This window comes from Aspergillus brunneoviolaceus (assembly GCF_003184695.1).
Source record: "Aspergillus brunneoviolaceus CBS 621.78 unplaced genomic scaffold BO95scaffold_38, whole genome shotgun sequence".
Classification (NCBI taxonomy): domain Eukaryota; kingdom Fungi; phylum Ascomycota; class Eurotiomycetes; order Eurotiales; family Aspergillaceae; genus Aspergillus; species Aspergillus brunneoviolaceus.
In genome coordinates, this window is record NW_020290768.1 from 127,158 (window position 1) to 146,859 (window position 19,702).

The 19,702-nt window shown below is 51.8% G+C and overlaps 6 protein-coding genes across 6 annotated transcripts; 3 read left to right on the forward strand and 3 right to left on the reverse strand.

Annotated features, from left to right (window-relative positions):
* The first annotated feature begins 59 nt into the window (after window positions 1–59).
* Window positions 60–1,919, forward strand: BO95DRAFT_443338 (FAD-dependent oxidoreductase). Its single transcript, XM_025586644.1, has 3 exons — window positions 60–484; window positions 598–989; window positions 1,249–1,919. The coding sequence occupies exons 1-3, from the start codon at window positions 188–190 to the stop codon at window positions 1,787–1,789; spliced, it is 1,230 nt and encodes a 409-aa protein (XP_025441679.1). The 5' UTR covers window positions 60–187; the 3' UTR covers window positions 1,790–1,919.
* BO95DRAFT_390376 (metallophosphoesterase family protein) lies at window positions 1,810–4,115 on the reverse strand. The gene is made up of 3 exons (XM_025583600.1): window positions 3,926–4,115; window positions 2,464–3,842; window positions 1,810–2,407 (listed from the first exon to the last, which is right to left on the reverse strand). Exons 1-3 carry the CDS (start codon window positions 3,938–3,940, stop codon window positions 2,143–2,145), a joined length of 1,659 nt encoding a protein of 552 aa, XP_025441680.1. The 5' UTR covers window positions 3,941–4,115; the 3' UTR covers window positions 1,810–2,142.
* Window positions 4,116–6,698: 2,583 nt separating this feature from the next.
* BO95DRAFT_414775 (tRNA (adenine-N(1)-)-methyltransferase) lies at window positions 6,699–8,471 on the forward strand. Its single transcript, XM_025584325.1, has 4 exons — window positions 6,699–6,869; window positions 6,933–7,079; window positions 7,160–7,230; window positions 7,294–8,471. Exons 1-4 carry the CDS (start codon window positions 6,722–6,724, stop codon window positions 8,431–8,433), a joined length of 1,506 nt encoding a protein of 501 aa, XP_025441681.1. The 5' UTR covers window positions 6,699–6,721; the 3' UTR covers window positions 8,434–8,471.
* Window positions 8,472–9,459: 988 nt separating this feature from the next.
* Window positions 9,460–11,887, reverse strand: BO95DRAFT_148638 (CCR4-Not complex 3'-5'-exoribonuclease subunit Ccr4). Its single transcript, XM_025580623.1, has 2 exons — window positions 10,711–11,887; window positions 9,460–10,657 (listed from the first exon to the last, which is right to left on the reverse strand). Exons 1-2 carry the CDS (start codon window positions 11,771–11,773, stop codon window positions 9,471–9,473), a joined length of 2,250 nt encoding a protein of 749 aa, XP_025441682.1. The 5' UTR covers window positions 11,774–11,887; the 3' UTR covers window positions 9,460–9,470.
* A 5,232-nt stretch (window positions 11,888–17,119) lies between these two features.
* Window positions 17,120–19,159, forward strand: BO95DRAFT_148673 (class I SAM-dependent methyltransferase). The gene has a single exon (XM_025580624.1). The coding sequence runs from the start codon at window positions 17,555–17,557 to the stop codon at window positions 18,752–18,754; it is 1,200 nt and encodes a 399-aa protein (XP_025441683.1). The 5' UTR covers window positions 17,120–17,554; the 3' UTR covers window positions 18,755–19,159.
* Window positions 18,966–19,617, reverse strand: BO95DRAFT_464233 (electron transfer flavoprotein regulatory factor 1; the record flags this gene model as incomplete). Its single annotated transcript, XM_025589042.1, has 4 exons — window positions 18,966–19,017; window positions 19,239–19,251; window positions 19,328–19,471; window positions 19,572–19,617. The coding sequence occupies 4 exons, from the start codon at window positions 19,615–19,617 to the stop codon at window positions 18,966–18,968; spliced, it is 255 nt and encodes an 84-aa protein (XP_025441684.1).
* Window positions 19,618–19,702: the final 85 nt, after the last annotated feature.

A 19,702-nucleotide genomic window follows, 5' to 3' on the forward strand; every position in this document is an offset into this window, starting at 1 on the left:
CACCACCTTCTCGAATCACAGCTCACTTTACAACCATATTGTCTCTTGCACAATCCAACCTTGAAACGAATTACTGCGAAGCCAACAGTCGATTATAAATCCAGAACCTCGATACAAGCGCTCGGGTAAGGTATTATCAAACCGCGCAAATATACGGAGTACGCATCACCAAGATTGGCGCCTCTGGATGCGCCGTCACACCGTGCTACGCGGCCTGTCACGCCATCTCCAACAATCCCGGGGTCTCTTTAAGCGCCCACAATCGGCTACCACGCTACAGCGTTACCAGATGAGCGCAGCAACGAGTGGGAAGGGCACATTGCCCCATCAGATGCGCACTGCCGCCGAGCCCCGCCAGAACCGACTATACAACGTCCGCCTGTCGCATATCGAGCAGGTCAACCCATGTGTGCGACTGCTGCAACTAACCATTCCTCGAGAGGTACAGAGTCCGGAGGAGAACACCCAGGAAAGTGATCAAGAAGTAAGAGCTAGCCTCGATCCCGCACGACCTTCTCTCTCCCGCACTCTGTCGAAACAATTGCTTCACCCCTTCAACCACTCATCATACTAACCACGTCCCCTCCCCCCACACAGTCGCACCCCCAACCATTGACCTTCCTCCCAGGCCAATGGCTCGACGTTCACATCCCCTCCATCTCCAACGCAGGAGGCTTCAGTATCACCTCCACCCCCGCGGACGCACAAGTCCTTCCCTCGCTAGCCGAAGCAGCCTCCGTGGAAGCCATCGCCAACGATGAAGCGGGACTGCCCCCGCTCAACCCCGAGGGTCGATCGCCGTACGTAGAGCTCGCCGTGCGCCACGCGCCCTCGAACCCGGCCAGCGCGTGGCTCTGGAAGCCCACAGAGGAGATTCTGGGTTCCGAGCTCAGCATCCGTGTGGGAGGGAGCTTTGTTTGGCCGCCGTCCGGGGTGCGGTTGACTGAAATCCGGAATGTGGTTTTCATTGCGGGCGGAGTGGGAATTAAGTGAGCTTGCCCCGCTTCCTCTCTTCGTTGCGATCTATATAGCCTTGATTACCCTGGGTCAGTCCGCATCTCTGGACTGGCCTTTCCTATCCTTCTGTTGCTACGAAGTGGACAGGGGTGGTTTGGGGCTGCGGGCAGTCCGAGATGTAGTCTCCCTTCGGCTTTCAACATCTTCGCTCCCCTTGACCCTCAACCCTCAATACTCCTCTCCTCCTCATGATCGAATGGCGACAGAAGAGTTCAGCTAACAGCCTCTAAGTCCCCTCGTCTCCATACTCTCCCACCTAAACAACGACGACGAGGCAACCACCACCCTCCTCCATCCATCCTTCAACATCCACTTCCTATATTCCACCAAACTCCCCCAACCAGAGACGACGACAAAAACAACAGCAACAGCAACAGTAACAGCAACCACCACCCAATCCCCCGAGAGCCTACTGGACCAGATCCTCTTTCTCTCTCGCCTACGACATATCGTAAACATCCAGTCGCAGCTCCGTCGTCTCCGGATCACGCTGCACCTGTTCATCACGAACCTAGACGAAGAGAAGAGGAAAGAGTCCTCTCCGCTCTTCGGACACTCATTCGACGATGATAATGACCTGCGAATATATGGTCGCCGGATCAACGCCGAGGATCTGCGGGCCGCCGCGGCAAGCGGGGACGATGGGACGATCGAGCCAGGGAAGACGGTAGCCTACGTGTGCGGACCGCCGGGCATGACGGACGATATCGTTGGGAGACTGGAGGGGTTACTTGGTGGTCGAGAAAGGGTATTCTATGAAAAATGGTGGTAAGACCAAAAGAAAAGGGAGCCATGGTGTAAAATTGGTATGCGAGAAAGTAAAGAAAAAACTGCTGTAGTTCAGTAAAGAAAAAAAAATCCGATAACAACGATGGTGCATTCAAAATAGCAAATCAATCTTTTGGGAGGGTAACCCTGCAAAACAACACCCCCCTTCCTTTCTGCCAATGCCTGCAACTGCCGGTTCCGAGCTCACACAGAGGTATAGGTATAGTACAAAGAAACAAGTCAAAGTTTACTCCGGTTTGTGATCGAAGATAAAAGCCGAGCCGTGGAGCTAAATGGAGCCCTGTGTCAATGAAAAGCGAAATGAAAGAAGAAGAGAAAAGAAGCCTCTTAATGGACTTAAAGTTCTGGATCCGGTCCCTTGACCGTACCTCCATCAATGATCATCATCTCGTCGATGCGGCCTTCGGTCTCGCCATGCTCAAGCCGCTTGTAGGTCATAACGCGACCGGGGTTCATGTCGAAGTCATAGAACCGCACCCGTCGCACGTAGCCCCCATAGCCTCCGTAACCGCCAAACCCGACTCCACCTCCATAGCACATCCAAAGGGATGGCTTCTCTTCGTGATCACGGTTCAGCATGCAGTAGTCGTTGACGTGGTCACTGGGGATTTGTTAGCGCGACTGTATCTGCAGATTCGATATGGGAGAGACACTTACTGTCCACAGCTCACAAATAGAATGCCCTCTTCTTCCATAGCGTCCTTGAAGCCCGAGTTGAAGCCCGGAGCTGTTGGAGCTTCGGACCAGTTTCCACGGTAGTAGTTGCGAGAGTCGCGGTACTCAGGCACAGGAATGTGGATGAAAGCCATGTTCATGTGCATGTGAGTGTATTCGTGGTGCTTGTTCCGCAAGCTATGAGCAGTGTTCTTAAACCAGTGGATTTGGGTGGGTTTGATCCAATCGTAGCCGCGGAATTGACGCTCATCAGGGGAGTAGGAGTGGCTATCCAGCAAGTACAGAGTCAGAGCCGAGTGCTGAGTGCTTCCACGGCCCAAGACCTCCACATAATAATTTCCAACGCCGTCCACTTCCTCCGGCCCTGCCCTCGAGAGTGAGTATGGCAGGTCCTCCAGTATCGTCATTAATTCCAGTCGGGAAAGGTCCCCCTCATCGTCATGGTTGCCGAAAATAGCCGCGTAGGGGATCTTGCGATCGACCAGCAACTTCACAGACTTGAAGAGTGCGCTCTGCGCATCCTTGGCTGTCTCGCCATTGACCTGATCTCCGCTCAAGACGACCATGTCCGGCTGCTCTTCGTCCAGGAGCCGCTCCACAAACTCCAGTGTCCGGGGATCAGCTTCGCACTTCTGGCCCGGAATCGACTCCGCCGGCACGGGGTCTCGGCACGCTCCGAGGCCCGTACTCAGATGCAAATCTGCGAGCTGCATGATCTTGAACCGCCCGTTCTCATTGATGCGAGGCACTGGCTTCTTCGTCTTGGCGGGATCGCCCCTCCGAACGCTAATCCGGGCCTCCAGGGTCTCCGTCCGGCTATCCAGTAGCAGCGGGGTATCCTTCACTTCCCAGCCAATACGAGGGTCCACGGCATCCGCGCCGAATAGAACATCGACGGCCGTGATCGCCTTCTGCGAGTCACTCGCATGCCGCTTGGCGGTCCGCTTAAGCCAGATGCCTCCGGGTCTTTGTTCCCACGTCTCCTTTTCGTCCTCAGGCTTATCTGAGTACTCTGGAACGAGTCGGCTGATCTTGAGGTCAATGACCACTTGGTCGCTGGCGAGGAGCTCCTCCTCTTTCTTGCGCTCGAAGCGGACGAAAGCGCTCGAGGTCCAGCCGGTGCGGAGGTAAAGATCCTTCTCCACCTGCGACCATGCCGTCTGTGGGTTGGGTTTGCAGCTGGAAAAGACATTCACGGACGAACAGGTGACAACTGTCACATCGGTGACGACGAGGCCGTTGTAATGGGACGGAAGGTGGCCATGGATGGAGGCAGGGAGGACGCGGAATCGGTTGTCCAAAACCACGACGAGGAGAGTGACAAAGGACGCGAAGATTGCGAGCTGCACGCCCGCTCGAACCTGAGAAGAAACAGCAAATTTAGCAAGGAATCTCGTCGAGAGCGAGCATCAATCTCAGGGATGCACAGATGTTCCAAACATACAAGTCGGCGTGTCATGCTAAAAGTGGTAGTGTTAATTGGGGGTACCTCTGGCCAGTGCTAAACAGATATGTGAAGCGGCCACGAGCACAGGAGCATGTTGAAACACACAAGCACTGCACAGAAAATTCAGGGGCTTGCCAAAGAGAAGGACCTGATCACCGGTCATCTCACAAGGGGCCCTTGATGATTTTCTTTTGAATTCAGGAGGGGAAAGAAGGCGATCCGTTGTCTGGCCTGCCCCAAGCGGAGTCCGCCCCCAGTCCCTACCAGGTCGGGAAGGCGGTGGCGGAACGGTCACATGGTTCTGGCCCGTCAAATCGGAAGCCGGACGGGAGCTAGCCCTTTGCAGGTTAGCCGAGGGGGAACCCTGCACTAGCCTCGTTTGGGATATTTGGTTCATCCCCATTTATACTGAGCTGCCAGTTGATACCAGCTGATCAAAATTGAATGTCATGTCTATCTATCATTGTAGAGTCTAGTACTTGGCCTGGCTATATGTCTATGGCCTTGTAGTCTATATCTATTGCTGCAAAAACTGCCCCTCGTTCAGGCCTTTTTGGCTCCCTCATGGGCCTTGTCCAATCCTTCTTGAGCCACTTTCTTGACAGAGACCTTACCCGCCAGGATGTCCTTAGTCGTCGCAAGAATCGACTCCCAGCTTTCGAAGAGAGTGAAGGGAACACCTTGACGCTCGCAGAAAGTTACGAGGTCTGGAAGTGTTAGTCAAGTCATTTCAATCAAACGATCCTATCAGAAGCCTACCTTTGCCCTGCTTAGCGAACAGCAGATCCGTCTCAGCCGCAGCAGACAGATCAGAGACCCCATCGCCCGCGTACAGCAAGGTCGGGCGCACGTTGTCTGGTAGCGCGGCGTAAGGCTTGATTTCCAAGGATTTGTCGTGGCCGAAATGGCTAGGGATATGACGTCAGCTGTTTTTTGGACTGGTCACGAGGTCCAAGTGCGAGGCTTCTTACCTATCATCGTGATACTTGATTTTCCAACCACCCTCGCTATTTATGTCCTTACCATCGCGGCTCTCAACTTCATTTGCAACGATGTAGAGATGGTCGTCTGGCTTGCCGCCCAGCAACGCCTCGAACAGGGCACTGATAACGGGGATCATGCCGGAAGACAAAACAACGATCGGCACATTGTTCTCCCGCGACCAGTGGTAGAACTCGACGAAATAGGGGTCTAGCTTCATGTTTTTCTTGAGGTACTCGATACACTCATTATAGGGGGTCTTGATACTGTCTAACATGTCGCGGAAGGAGTCACTAGGTTTGGGTGTTGGAGATTAGCCGGCCGTCAAGAAGCCGACCCTATTTTGACGCACGTACCGAAAGCTCATTGTGCCTTCAAGGACCGCCAGGTTCCCTTCGCGGCGCTTGTCGCGGCCATAACCCAGGTTATCGATCTTGCGAGCGAAGTAGCGAGTCAGTCAAAGACAGCGAAACATTGAATCGACTGGGATTGGGAGTTTACCATAGCATCGTTGCCTGTTCAAGTTCATTAGCAGGTTTAATAGACTGACGTCACGGTCAGAGCAAGCTTACTGTCTTCAAGAGTGATTGTGCCATCGAAGTCCGTAAAAAAGATGATTTTGGGGTTGGTCTTCATGTATGGAAGATTGGAGGCGGCCATGGTCGGTACTTGTCAAAGGGTGGTTTTTTTTTTTTCTCTCTAGTTCTGCATTGTCAGACACAACTATATGCAATATTGATCCAGCGAAATCACCGAACAGGCTTAATCCAGAGGGGCGAACAAGGACGGGATGCGGACAACTGGCGCTGGGGAGCGGGGCCGACAAACCTGATTGAGGGGCAGGGGAAGGCCGCGGCGGGTGAGCGTACAACTGGGCACGAAATGTTTCAAGAGAATGGTCAAGTGAATGATGCTCACAGTGCTGAGAAAGTTTTGAGAGAGAGAGAGAGAGAGCCCCGCGTTGGAGAGGGGGGAAGAGAAAGGAAGAGAGTCAGCAGTCCAGCAGCTAGACTCGATCAGTGAAAGAGTGGATAATCACGAAACCCACCGTAGAGCAAAGATCAATTGGGCCACGCTTGACTCTTGAGTCAGTCGTTAGATCGGCGGAGTTTCCCCAGATACTGTGCCACTTCGAGACTAGTTCATCAGTGAATTGTATTCTTTTTTCCGCAATGGAAATGGTTCCTGGGGCTCGATGGAACAAGACGGAAGGCATCTCGGAGCTCTTCCGGCCACTCACTTCAGTCTTTCAATGAAGACGCACCGACCCAGTCATGCTGGGGGGCGGAGATAACAACGGGAGCGGACCGTCTCTTCGGGATCCGGTCCCCAGCACTTGACTGGCAGCCATCTTCACTGCATCGATCACAGAAGTTGGTTGATATATTAGATAGACCACCACGGGCTGTGACTTGACTGGGTCCACTCATTGGAAGATCGAAGGTTTTCTAGGTCAAATGCTTTATCACGGACGTTGCGCTCGATGGATCTTGAGCGAACTCAAGACTGCAGACTCTTGAGTCAAGATATCGTCTGTATCCCAATAAAGCACTCTCTTGAGGTGTTATATCAGCAGTTGTCTCAGGTGCTTGAGTAACCATTGTTGACCAGATCAAGGAAAGATAAGATGGAACAGTAGAAATCCTGCTCAGCACACGCACTCTCGAGACATCTCCACGTCCTTTCTCCGCCGGCCGGGCCGGCGCCGGATAAGGAAAGCGTAGTCGGTCCCTTTCAATCGGAAAAGTTTCGTTATGGTGCATTAGAAGTTAAACAACCTTCTTGCCATTCCCCTCGGGTCAATTGCCCTCAATGGCGCGTCTGCTGCAAGCACTACGTCGGATCTTGGGACCGACGCCTTCAGCTGCGCCCAAGACCGCAAACCCGAGTCCTTCATTGCCATCGCAATCCATTGCCCGTCGTTTCCCATCCATTGATACCAATTTTACCTATCTCCGGGGTAAGGGGATCACACCCGCGTGCGATTGCTGCTTTGTGTGTACTGATATCTAACATTCACTAGAGGGAGATAGAGCCGTTGTCGATGGGAAAACCCCTCTGTTAACCAAACCACTGCGCAAGGGTGGCCGGACAGATGTCCGTCGGGGGAAGTTGGAGCACGACGATATTATCGGCCGGAGAGTGCGAGATCTGATCCCGTCACATAAGGGTATGTTTACCTTTGTGCAATCTTGTACCACCAAGACGAGAACATAAACAAGCAGAGCGCTGACCCGTACATCTATCTAGGTCCGGAATACAGGCTCTATCTGCCCACTCTTGAAGAATATGTCGCACTGACGCCTCGCCTGGTGACACCGGTATGCACAACCACCACAACAAGCTGGTCCCCCCCGTCTAACGGAAGATTCGCAAATATCTAGATTTACTCCGCAGATGCCAACCTAATCGTCTCCCTCCTCGACATCCACGTGGCGCCTTCCTCCGATCCCGAACAAGCTCCTCTCGAAATCCTCGAATCCGGCACCGGCCATGGGTCCTTAACCCTCCATCTCGCTCGTGCCATCCAGGGCGCCAATTCCATTCCACCTCCGTTTCCAACAACCTCTCAAGTCAAAGACCTCGTTCCCTCCCGCACCTCCTCGAAAACACCTTCATCAGAATCAACAACAACAACAACAACAGAAGCAAGCCCAGAACCCGCCACCTCCTCCACTTCCGCCTCAGTCACCACCACTACCACCACCTCAGAAGCAAACCCCACCGATACTCTCGCCACCCAAACGACCTGGGACAACTGGCGCTCTCAGCGCAAAGCCGTCATCCACACCGTCGACATCACCCACAAAACTGCCCGCCACGCCGAAACCCTCGTCCGGGGCTTCCGCCGCGGCATTTACGCCGGCAACGTCGATTTCTACTCCGGCCCCGTCGAGACCTGGGTCGCGGCGCAGAAACAGGAACGTAGCCGTTCCGCCGCCTCGACCGCCGAGGCCGATAACCAAACAACAACCACAGCTTCAGAGCCGGAGGTGGAAGTGGACCCGTTCCTGTCGTACGCGATCCTCGACATGCCCTCCTCGCACCTGCGCATCCCGCACGTCACCTCGATTCTTAAACGCGACGGCTTGCTCGCGGTCTTCACGCCCAGCGTCACCCAGATCGGCGACTGTCTGGAGTTGATCCGCCGGGAGCGGTTGCCGCTGATCCAGGAAAAGGTGGTGGAGCTGGGCAATGGGATCAGCAGCGGGCGGCTGTGGGATGTGCGGCATGCGACGAGGAAAACCAAGGAGACGCTTTCGGACGCCGGGGCCGGCGCTTCTTCCTCCGTGCCGGAGGAGGGGGTAGAGGCAGAGCAAGAGGGTGCGGTTGGTGAGGAGGTTGCGGAGGGGGCAGCGGCTTCGACCTCGGCTGGCAGCTCGGTGGACGAGGGTGCGGATCGGGTGCTGGTCTGTCGACCCAAGGTTGGCACCAGGATCGTGGGAGGTGGGTTTATTGGTATCTGGCGGAGGATTGAGGATTTGAAGGTGAAGGAGAAGGTGACCACCAGTACCGACGCCTAGGCTACGCGACACACACCATGTATAGCCGCCCCCAAATGAAATATACCCTTTGTCTATAAAATAGTTAGAAATAGATTGCCATGATGTGACTGCCTATCCATTTCGGACCATATCACTGGCCCTGGCACCTACAGTTACTATGACCACCCCACCAGTCAAAAGCATATACAAAATCCCATTACCTAGACAAGTGTCTTACGAATTACCAGAACTACAAAATTCTTCTAACAGTGCAACAGCAAAACTACAAGTGACGAGGAAAAGAGCAGCACTCTCAACCAACCAACCACACCATCAGACCTCTTCAGAAGGGGATAAAAAGAACCAAATCATGCTTTCTGCATCTCCAAATGGTGAAAAAAAAAAAACACAACGAACGAGTAAATCGTATCAGGGTTCAAGACTATGTAACCCAACCGACCAGCCGACCCATGCATACACACAACATCAGCAACAGCAACAGCAACATGACACCATTCGCCTGTCTTGAGTGCAAAAGGATGAAAAGAGTTTCAAACGGAGGTGGAGTTTGAGAGAGAGGGCAAAGGGGAAAGAACCCGAAGAGAGATGTAAAATTCGGGACCAGGATCCAATCTACAAGTAGATCACGAAGCCGACGGTAGGAAGCCACAGAGAGAGAGAGAGAGAGAGAGAGAAAGAAGAAGCAGAAGGAAGCGTCGTTAAGGGAGAAAAAAAATAGAAGAGCATAAGACAAATCCTAACACATACCAACGGAGAGAAGCGAAAAGATTGAGAAAGAAGAAAAGCTGCTGCTGCGCCATGGAAAAAGCTACTTTCCAAAGAAAATCCGGGGATGCAGGTTCGGCTGCATGAAAAAGTCCCCCCACCGGGCGACAGCAGAAACAAGAAATAGACTCACAAGAAGAAGAATGGTAAGAGTGGAAAAATGCAGCACAAGCAAGGAAGCAACTGAAGAACACCACAGACACGCGAAAGGCCCCCAAAGATTCCGAGATAACAAGATAAACCGGCTACACAAACACCAGTTCTCGTAAGATTCAACATGCTCCGTTTCCTCAATTCCGTTGCGGTCCAAAGTCCGCTTCCACAACCTTGCCCTTTTTCCCTTTAATAGTAAACTCCGCAAATAATGCGATATGATCACTTGGAAAATGAAAGTTGGGGAATCCGGGCACTTTCTGCAGATAGTCCTTGTCCACCTCCCCAAGTAACGCCGACACATGAAGTGTATTCGATGAGAACCAGACGTAGTCCAGAATATCCTTGAAATCCGGCGTGTAGTTTGTGAAGCTGAGCTCGCCGATGGCATTGTATGCAGACTTCAGCTTGAACGGATGCGTCATACCAACCCGGCTGAGGTTGCCGTAAAGGCGCTTCTCCAGATCGGGATGTGCCTCCGTAAGCCGGCCATTGGCGACCAGATTGTAGGCCGCTGATCCAGGCGCAGAGTTGAAGTCTCCGCACATGAAGAGCGGGATCTGCTCGCCGCTGCTATATTCCATGGATGGCGCGCATTCCGGAGGGTTTTCGGTCTCATTGCCCCCTGCATCAGCAAAGCGGAACGCCGTCTTTTCGGTGCAGGCAGGCCACTTGGCATATTTGTCGGAGAGCTTGGTGATTTCTTCCATCAAGATGGCCGTTTGAATCAACTTGACATCCTTGAAAGCGGGATCCCAGTAGAGATGGGCATTGACAACGATGAAGCGTGAGCCAGTCAACCGGTTTTCCAGGAATACGACAACAGCAATGTGATCCTTCTGCCAAAGGCGATTATAGATGTCGTCTTGGCCCTTGGCGTCGGGTCTCCGTACGGCCGTCTGACCGAAGTTGATCAGCTGCTTGTCGAGGAGAATGAATTTGCTGTCTTTGAAGAAGGTAGCGCAACCATCGACATTCTTGGCTTCCTCCTCTTGCATACCCATGGCGCGTCCTCTAGGCCAATAAACACCCTTATAATTGTTGTACGCCAGCTGCTCCCTGAAAAATCCATTGTAGCTTCCCTGGTCGACTTCCTGAAGACAGACAATGTCCGAATCGTGGGACCTCAACTCGCTCAGGATAAGCTCTCGTCTATACTCCCATGACAGCGCACGTGAAGGAGTATAGCCGAAGTGGGATGCAGTGGCAGACGATTCGCACAGAGCGTTGTAAGAGAGAACGGTGACCTTCTCGGTGGGAGCGTTGCGGGAATTCGCGGTCTCGTCCAGAATGACCCAGTCTCGATCGGGTGGTGAAAGTTGAACTATGGCTAAAACGTTAGTTATTATGCGGACATTCTCCGAGCCGTATACATACCTGGCATTTCTTCCCTCAGATACTTGATCAGAGCTCTCGTGCCCTCCTTGATGATCTGAGACTTCAAAACGTCGTTCAGCGGGTTTCCTTCTATGCCCAACATCTCCAGCCTGTACAAATAACCCATTTCGTAAGGTAGCGTGCGAATATTGTTGTCAAAGAGCAGAAGTTGTTTCAAGCTTGTGAGCATACCAATCTCCTCGGGAAGCTCGGTAAGGTCGTTGCTCGAAAGATCCAAGTGAGTCAACTTCCGCAATTGTCCAATGGCCGGAGGAAGAGTTTTGAGCTTGTTGTGGTTCAGATACAATTTCTCGAGAAAGGTGTAACTGAAGAGGGACGACGACAGAGCCCGCAAGCCTTGTCCGCCGAAATCGAGAGCATGCCAACCTTGCCGCGAAGATGCTTTTGATTTGACAACGCCATTTCTCTCTTCACCTCCGTTCTCTTGTGGTTCGGGATGGCTGGGCGCGATCTGAATGCCTTTAGTCTGCTGAGCAACTGTCCGAGCATAATAGTGGGGTGAATTGGCCTGTCGCGACTCCGCCGCTAGTTGAAGCTGTTGCTGCCAATGTTCGTTCATGGAGTCATCGAGGTCCTCCTCAACATTGACATGAGCCCCGTTCTGGAGGGGACCGGGAGTGAAATGCGGAGTAGCGGCAGCCAATGCCCCGCTGGAGAAGTTGTGTTGGTGGCTAATGTTGTGGGAAGCTTGGTTATGGTGGGCATGGTGATGGGTTTGCTGAGCAGGATGCGGATGATGGCTTTGCGACTGGAACTTAGGCATCTGCATGCCAAAGCGTTGGTGGGTCTGGCCGCCATTTATCATGACATGCTGCCCTTGGTGGGTTTGGCTGTACATCGTGAAGGGATTGAGAGCCGCTGCTTGGCTGAGAGGAGGGGAGCGGGAGGGTGAAGGGGTCTCGTGGCTAAATTTTAGTCTTCCAGTCGGGGAGTTGGTCCCGTTCCGTGCGAGGTGACGTTGGTGAGAGTGTTGTTGCGCTTGTGTTTGGAAGAAGAACTGCCCGGCCCCAGGCTGCTGGAACCTGTAGGTACCATCTGCCATTTAACGTGGCAGACGAGACCGTGAGTGGACTGATTGGGGAAAGGTTCTAGAGCAGATTGAGGCTGGACGAGCCGGATTGGAGAAGGTGACGGCGGTGGCAGGAGAGAGAGGAGGATTCGGGGACTGGATACGTTCTCTCCTTCTCTTCAACATGGGGTCCTAGGCGGAACCACCCCAATTCGGAGACACGCAGGGGATCACGAGTGCAGCGACTCTCACCACTTGTTGAATGGTCTGGTGCAACTTGAGCTGGAGTGCCAATAGATCGGATGGGGGGGGGGGGACGGAGGGGCGATGGAGGTGCAAGCGACGGAGGGGGTGTGGGCAGGCGGGTGGGTGGCCGGAGCGAGCGAGTCAGAGGACCGGAAGACAATTAACTGGCCAGAATCCTGAATGTGAAGTTGAGCAGCGCTGTCAGACAGCCGGTATAACTATCGAAGTGAGGAATGCGCGCGAGCAATCGAGGAAACGATGATGTAGCAGAGACGCCAGCGACTCGAAGAGATAGATGGGAGTCGGAGTCGCCTTGGGAGGCTCCGAAGTTGGTTTGCATTCGAAAGGCGGGAGGTCGTCGGGGTCACGTGGTGTCACATCCAAGCGGGCGCAGTTCGCCGCCAATGGCAAAGCCAAGGCCACCCTTCCTTTTCAGCTGATGCTTAGATTGATTGATTGATTGATTAATATCGATCGCCTATGGCTTTCGTCTCTTCAATTTATCCTCTCTTCTGCATTTCTGTTTCTTTTTGCTATCATAAATCCCTTGTTTCCCGCAATCCAGGGTTGAAGAACTGTAGTAAGGTAGCCCAAGGTAGCCTCAATTCACTCTCCCCAATCGATATTCAGGTAGCTTTTAACTATTACTCACCACTCTGGGAGCCCAGGGATCTACGGGGAAGGGAGGGGCTACTATTGACAACGGCAAGGGCCTAGTCACATAGTCATCTACAAGTACTAGCATCAATACTAAGAGATGTAGGGGGTGCCTGTCATCCTTCTTGCCAGATCTCCTATTTACATATCTCTCTCTATTGTCCATCGACAATCGGGTTTTATTCAGACTGCGGGTTTATCCGTGCCGTCCCTCCACTCACAGTCAGTCTACAACATTATTGGAGACTTGTTGGCGATTTGAACAGCTCAACAACCTGCCTTCACACTATCTTATCTCGATTTAATATAAGGAAATACTAGGACCTCTTTGACAATCTCGCTTGCTTCCCCGCAGAGGGAACAAAGGTGCTGACTACAACCCTCCGCTTCCCTTTCTCCCTGGTCAACCGGAACCTACAGAATGGCAGTTCAAAGCTAAGAGACACCTGGAGTGGGGTAAAGATCTAGCTATTTCCCGCAGCCCTTGGTAGCAATTGTCTTAAGGTGTATGTCTTAAGAGGTACACTAGTATACTGGACCCGAAACAAAGTACTGAAATTGTCCGACCATCTTGCATGGTTAGTAGAGTTTTTCTAGACCTGAGCAGTGGAACAATGCGCACATCTACCCAAAGATCACCAGCGATTGTCGCTGAACAGCGCTCAGGGGGTCTGGGTTCCTTCTCATACTTTCTAGGATATTCTATTCACACCACCAGTCGATCATCGGGTTGAGCCTGCCAGGATTTCTGCCCAGGGGCTTGAAGTCGACCATCTCGACACTCTCTATTTGGTTTTCAAAACAGCGCTTCAACCCATTAATCTTGCCCCTTTATTGAGTCCACCCACTTGTCGGAAGGGTGGCAAAGTCGCAGCGGAAGAACACAAAATGGCACAATGGAAGATGAGGGTAGAGCATATCAGATGATCAATGCCATGTCAAATTGGTTCTCCACTCACTTCTGGCCACTGCCACCACTGATGGTTGCTACTGGCGGAGTCAGCCAGGGTCAGCTAGAGTGCTCGAATCAACATTCACAGTGAGCTTACTTGAGCTGTCAGAATCAGGTGGCACCTCGATCTCGATCTTGTTCAGAAAAGACTGTACTCAGCTGGAGCTGAGCTGTTTACATTTCTGCCAACTCGGCTTCTGTTACCACAGTCAACTCAGACTGCCTTGACTCCAATTGAAGCCAATCTCTAGCTTGAAATTATATTCACTCCATATCCTGTCAACACTAGACAGTTCACTACGTCTCATGTTCCTCAGTTATATATGCCTTCAACTTTACATTCACTAAGTTGAGTAAATTTGCTTGCTGTAATTGAAGATTATTGCTGTATTTAAGGGGCTTTTCCAAAGTGTGCTCTGACACTGTGCTGAATATTGGCCATCGTGTGAAGACCGCTGTATCTATAACCTCAAGATATAGTTATAAAGTATATTAAACGCAGGACATTGAATGACTACTGGTCGATTCTGGGAAACTAAGTCTGATAATTGAATTCCAATGATTCAATTCTAAGAATTTATGAAGTTCTTATAATTCAATTCTGCCAATTGGATAGCACAACTTCATCCTTCCTGTACTGAGAATTCGAAGGGTGGTTCATAAGTCCTTGCTGAGGATGGTTCAACCGATGCAGTCAGACGAGACCGCTGGAGTCAAGATCCAAGACCCAGGTTCTCTATTAAACGCCTTACAATGCGTGCGTTCAACCTGTTCCTGGAGACTCGTTTCTATCCACCTATAATAGACTGGCAATTGGTTACTGTGGGTATACTGAGTATGATCCTAGACTAATCATAAGTCGAGCCTTCTTTCAGTTTACCTTCACATAAAAGATGACAAACTACACGGCCAGACTTATACGGGATAGTCACCATGACAGCCTTATGCAAGATACACAAGGTACTTAACAATAAGCTGGGGTAAGCCATCTGAACATCACAGAACTCCTGGTTACTCAATTCTGCCCCCAAATCGCCATCGAATAAGCAGCCATCTATAATCCACAAAAGCACAGCCATAGCAGTAGTACTGCACACAGATGCACAAACATATACATGCAGAGACACCCACCACTTTTAGAATGCAAGGGGGGCAAAGAAGAAGACACACAGACAGGGCAGGGTCAACCTGCGTTTGAAACAATTACTCTTGAATCTCAACTAACTAGTAGTTAGTGACCGACCCTGAAGTTGGTACCCAGGCAGTGGTACCTCCCTGTCCCTCCCTGTCAGGGCAACAAGTGACCCGTGCCAGCACGTGTCAGTGGCCCCGGGGACCCCCCATTCCTTCTCCTTGGGGGGGGGGGGGGGGCCCGGCAATGCACATAGCCTAGGTGACTTCGGTCTATAGAACCACCCACCCACCGGTGGCACCCAGCCTGGCGGGGCGTTAGACCGACCCAGAGGTTTCAGTGCGTAATGAATATCCATCTTGTCAATTGAGTCAGTCGACTCAGCATGGGAAATCATTTTCCCTGGCCACGATCTAGACTGCCATTTGCACTGTTGAAGTTTTTCTTCCCTGGTGGTTGTGTTACCTTCGACTATGCGATTTCTCCCTCAGGGAATGAGGCCTCAGATCTTTACAGGATACATATAACTATAACACCGCCAACGGAAGGCAGAACCATGGTGATGGGTTAACGCATCTCCCGCTGTGCGCCGTGCCGCGCCCATTGTCTCGCCTCCCCGTCCCCCGTCCCGGAGGGAATCTTCATTTCGGGATTTCATACAAGCAGATCCACCACACACAGGAACCCAAGGAAGGGGGAACAACGGATAAGTCGGTTGTCATGATGTCAGACTTGTAGTGACATGCACTATTGTTGTTATTGTGATTATATCATCATCAGCGTCAGTTGCGCCGATACTTCTCTTCCCTCGATGTGCAGGGGCGAAAGGACACTGCCTCCTCCTCCTCCTCCTACGGTCATATTATAGACACTCAGCCACGAGCTAGATACCCATGTCCAAGCAGCCACTCTCTTCAAGTAACAATACCAGTTAATTATATGGTACCAGTCAGGCGATAGTGAATTCTGATCCCGGCAGAAGACAATCAACAGGAATAAAATAGAAAAACCAAAGACGATCGGGGGCCGGCACCTCGGCAGGGAAAAACAAAGAGACAAGAAGCAAAAGAAAATCCCAAACCAATTAAACCCATCCTACTACTGTAGCAAGCCCGGGATCGAAGAAGGGGGGGGGGGGTTCGTCACGGAGGAACAACTCCGTGAGACATAGATCCAAACCACACTTCGAAAAAAAACCCAATTTAAACTTTCTTGAACTTTTCGCAAATCACAACCGCAACAGACAGAGAAAAGAGAAAGTTCTGCGTGCACGGTGTGGGTGTGTGGTGTCGTGTTCGCTTCGAACCTTGGGTTTCTTATTGACTCCCCGGAAGTACCGGTACCCATTTTCATGGGTTCAGATGCCCGCCCGCGTACGCCGGGCGTAGTAGTAGTAGTTTGAAGTAAACTTATTAAGGACCCCGTGCCCGGAATTGGACATACTGAGTATGGTCCAGTTAGTACTAGATTACCGTAGTACCGTAGGTAGTAGACTAGCACGACTTCCCGAGACAACTTTGTCCGGGTGAGGAAATGGGGGATGGGGCTACTGACTAACGTTACTACTTGGAAAACAAGGCCGAACACGAAAAAGCAAAAGGGCTCAGTTGTGGTAGTTAATATACATGCGGATAGGTAACTTGAACTTCCTGCAAAGTACTTCTGGCATGGACTAACTATCTCAAGGTCAAAGTTCCGACCAGACGGATCAGATGCCCTTTCTCTCTCTCGCGCGCGTTCTTGCATTGCATTCCAATCTATGCAGTCAATCGGGGTTTGTCCTGATCTATCTATCGCGGGGAAAAGGTTCCGGGAGCTCGGATGCCGTGCTGCAAGTATGTACGGAGTACTGTGCTGGCAGTTCTGGGATAGATATACCTTTTGGACAAGCATAAGATCTGCTTTTCTCAAATGTACTTTGTTCTCGTATCATCCTGGCGTTGGAAATATGATTTGATTCGGCTTCATTCGTGGAGCTGGCGGTAGGGCGAAGATTTGCCGCCACCACCACTAGAAAGCTACTCATCGCTTCCCTAGGCTAGGTCTCCGAGGGGGCATTTCGGCGAGTATTCGGTGCTATACTTTAGACGATGATTTCCAAGATCTCCAAGAGCCGTTTCAACGGTGAGGAGGGGAAATAGATAAATACTCAATTTCGGTCCACGCTAACAGGCAAGTCAAGAGGGTCAAAGGGGAGAAAAAACAATTAAGGCCAGGCCGGGTCCATTCCAGAAACGTTGGCCTGCCGGGACCACTCACTGCTGCACTTAAGCCTGGAGTCGACGATAGTAAACTACGAAGTCACTAAAGTAAACTACTAAAATTGCGTCGCAACAAGTGGAGTGGCCCTAAGGGGTCATCGAGCCGGGGCGGTTCGATTTTCTTGTCACAATGTGGTTTTCTAATTTTTCTTTCTGATTTGATTTGATTTGATTTGATTTTTTGCCCCCCTCCTTTAGGCCTGACTGTTCTCGTTTCTTTCTCTCGCTCTCCCCTCCTTTAATCGAACACCTTCTCCTTCCATGGGTCAGATTGACCTGGAACGGTGTCCGAGCTGCGTAACATTCATCATCACTCACTGCCTCCTCCCTCACCACTACCACCACCACCACAACCACATTTAATACTGTCAGCCTCGCTTGTTTCGGCCATTTTCTTACTCTATTTCTGTCGCCATTAACGTATCATGTTCCTCCTAATCGAACTCCTGCCCCGTTCGTGACCGATCTGCGCTGCCACTGTTTGTATGCGGAAGAATGCACATCGTTCGTTCTTAGCAGGCCCCCTCAATTGACGAGCATCCACCACTCCACCTGAACCCTCCGAAATGGATATCATGTCAAATGGACCGGCGGTCCTTGCGCCTGCCGCAGCTTCGGGCTCCGACCTTCATTCCACCGCCAGTTCGACCGGTATAACCCTGGCAGCGACGTCGACCTCCTCCCTCTCCTCCCTCAATGACTACTCCAATTTTCCCTTGATACGCCATGGCGATCGCACGTATCTCCGGGACCCCGACAACCAGTATCCTCTTCCATGCGACCTTCCTGAGATACACCGACAGACCTTGCGCTCGCTCATGCTCATGCGCGTTTTCGGGGGGCCCTTCTGCAACCCACATTTGGCCGACCGCGCCCCGAAGCGAGTCTTGGAACTCGCCTGTGGTTCAGGACTGTGGTCCAGCATGTGCCATGATTATTTCGCCCGTCGCGGCCACCGCACCGTGTCCTTCAACGGCATTGACATCGTCTCCGTCGCACCCGACCTGCGCAAAAAGGGCGTGAATTGGCAATTCAAGCGTCACGACCTACGCAAGCCCCGCCTGCCATTCCCCGACGACTATTTCGATTTTGTCTTCATCAAGGATGCGGGTATGTGTCCTTCCAGTCCCGCCCAGCAAGCCTCGGGATTGAGCGAGCCGTTGCGTGTTCTTAAGTCCGGGGGTATCTTGGAAGTCTGGGATTCCGACTGGGTGTTCCGCTCTCTGCTGCCCAATCCGGCACCCGCTCGCAAACTGGCCTCGAGAGAACAAGAGACCGCCGATGCGACCGCGACGTACACCTTCTCGTCTGCCACGCCATTCACGCGCGCCCAGAACAAGTTTCTCCAAGACTACAATACCTGGCTTGAGAAAGCGTTCGATCAGCGGAAATTGACTGCTCTACCATGCGCCACGATGGGCCTATCCTTCAATGCGGAGGTAGACGTCCTCGAGAAGGTCGACAGTCGTCGCATTGCCATTCCGTTGGGCGAACTACGCTGGGAACGGGACGGGTATGGAAAGGAAACGAGTGGTGGAACTCGAAGACAGTTGACGGCCGATCAGTTATCCATCCGACGCACTGCGCTTCTGACGGTCATCCAAATGATAGAAGGCATGGAGCACATTCTTATGGAGGCCAGCGGGAAGAGCAAGGACGAATGGGATCGCTGGTGGGCAGCAATGATGACCGATTTGTTCCAGAAGGATGGCCTCGCGAATGGGGAGTGCTTGGAGGTTAGTGCTTGGTGGGGTCGAAAGATATAGGCGCCTTTGCCGGCGGCCAGGATCGTGAACTCAACGTTTGGTGTTCAGGCGAATGAGAGGAAAGGAAAAAGAAAAAAAGGAACCGTGACCATTTCTCTTCTCATATTGGTGATACCCCCACGTTTCTCTCTTTTTTTTGGTTCAAATTGCCATAATATTCATTTCTGTATAATTTTTGCTGCGATGTGTGTCGGATGCGGATGGTTGGATGCTATTTGTTCTCATAGCGCTGTTTCAACGTGCGATACCGCTTGAGGTAGTAGCTGTGTGCTTCCATCAGTATCACTGCTCACAGTGCACCCATTTGTTTATAAGTTTATGACATAACGATATATTGAGATTGTACATCCATAGGAAATATCAAGAAATTATGATCAACCGCGTCGGGTTTGGGGGCGGGATAAGTGGATAGGTAGCGTGGATCAGTGCTAGTCGGCGAGGTGTTGGAGCAGACGGGAGCAGTAAAGGCATGGGTAGTACTTACAGAGCCTCGATTTCTAGAAGATTGAAGGGGTTATTAGTTGGTTCAATGAAGCTGCCGCAATTGCAAACAAGTGAGGCGGGATAACGCACCCTTCTTGACGAACTCCGCTCGTGCTATACCTTTCCGAATCTGCTCTTCATTATCCAGGTGTGCCTGACTGCTGAACGCCTTGTGTAGCCTGTTCCGGAAGTAGTCGTAGCCTAGAGGATAATTGCGGCCGAGGAAAAGGAGCTCTGTCGATCGATCAGTCAAATAGTCATAGGCTTAGTTACGGTGTTAGGAATTGCTAAGCACAGCAGTCGAAACTTCTGTCAGAGATAAGATATCACCAACCTTTGTAGATATTGATAACTTGATAGCGGAGTTCTGGGCTAGTCATGATTGATCCATTCAGTGTGAGGAATGTTGAGCAGTGAACGGTCTTTGGGCAGGAAGATAGCGACGACGAGATGAGGAAGATAGGA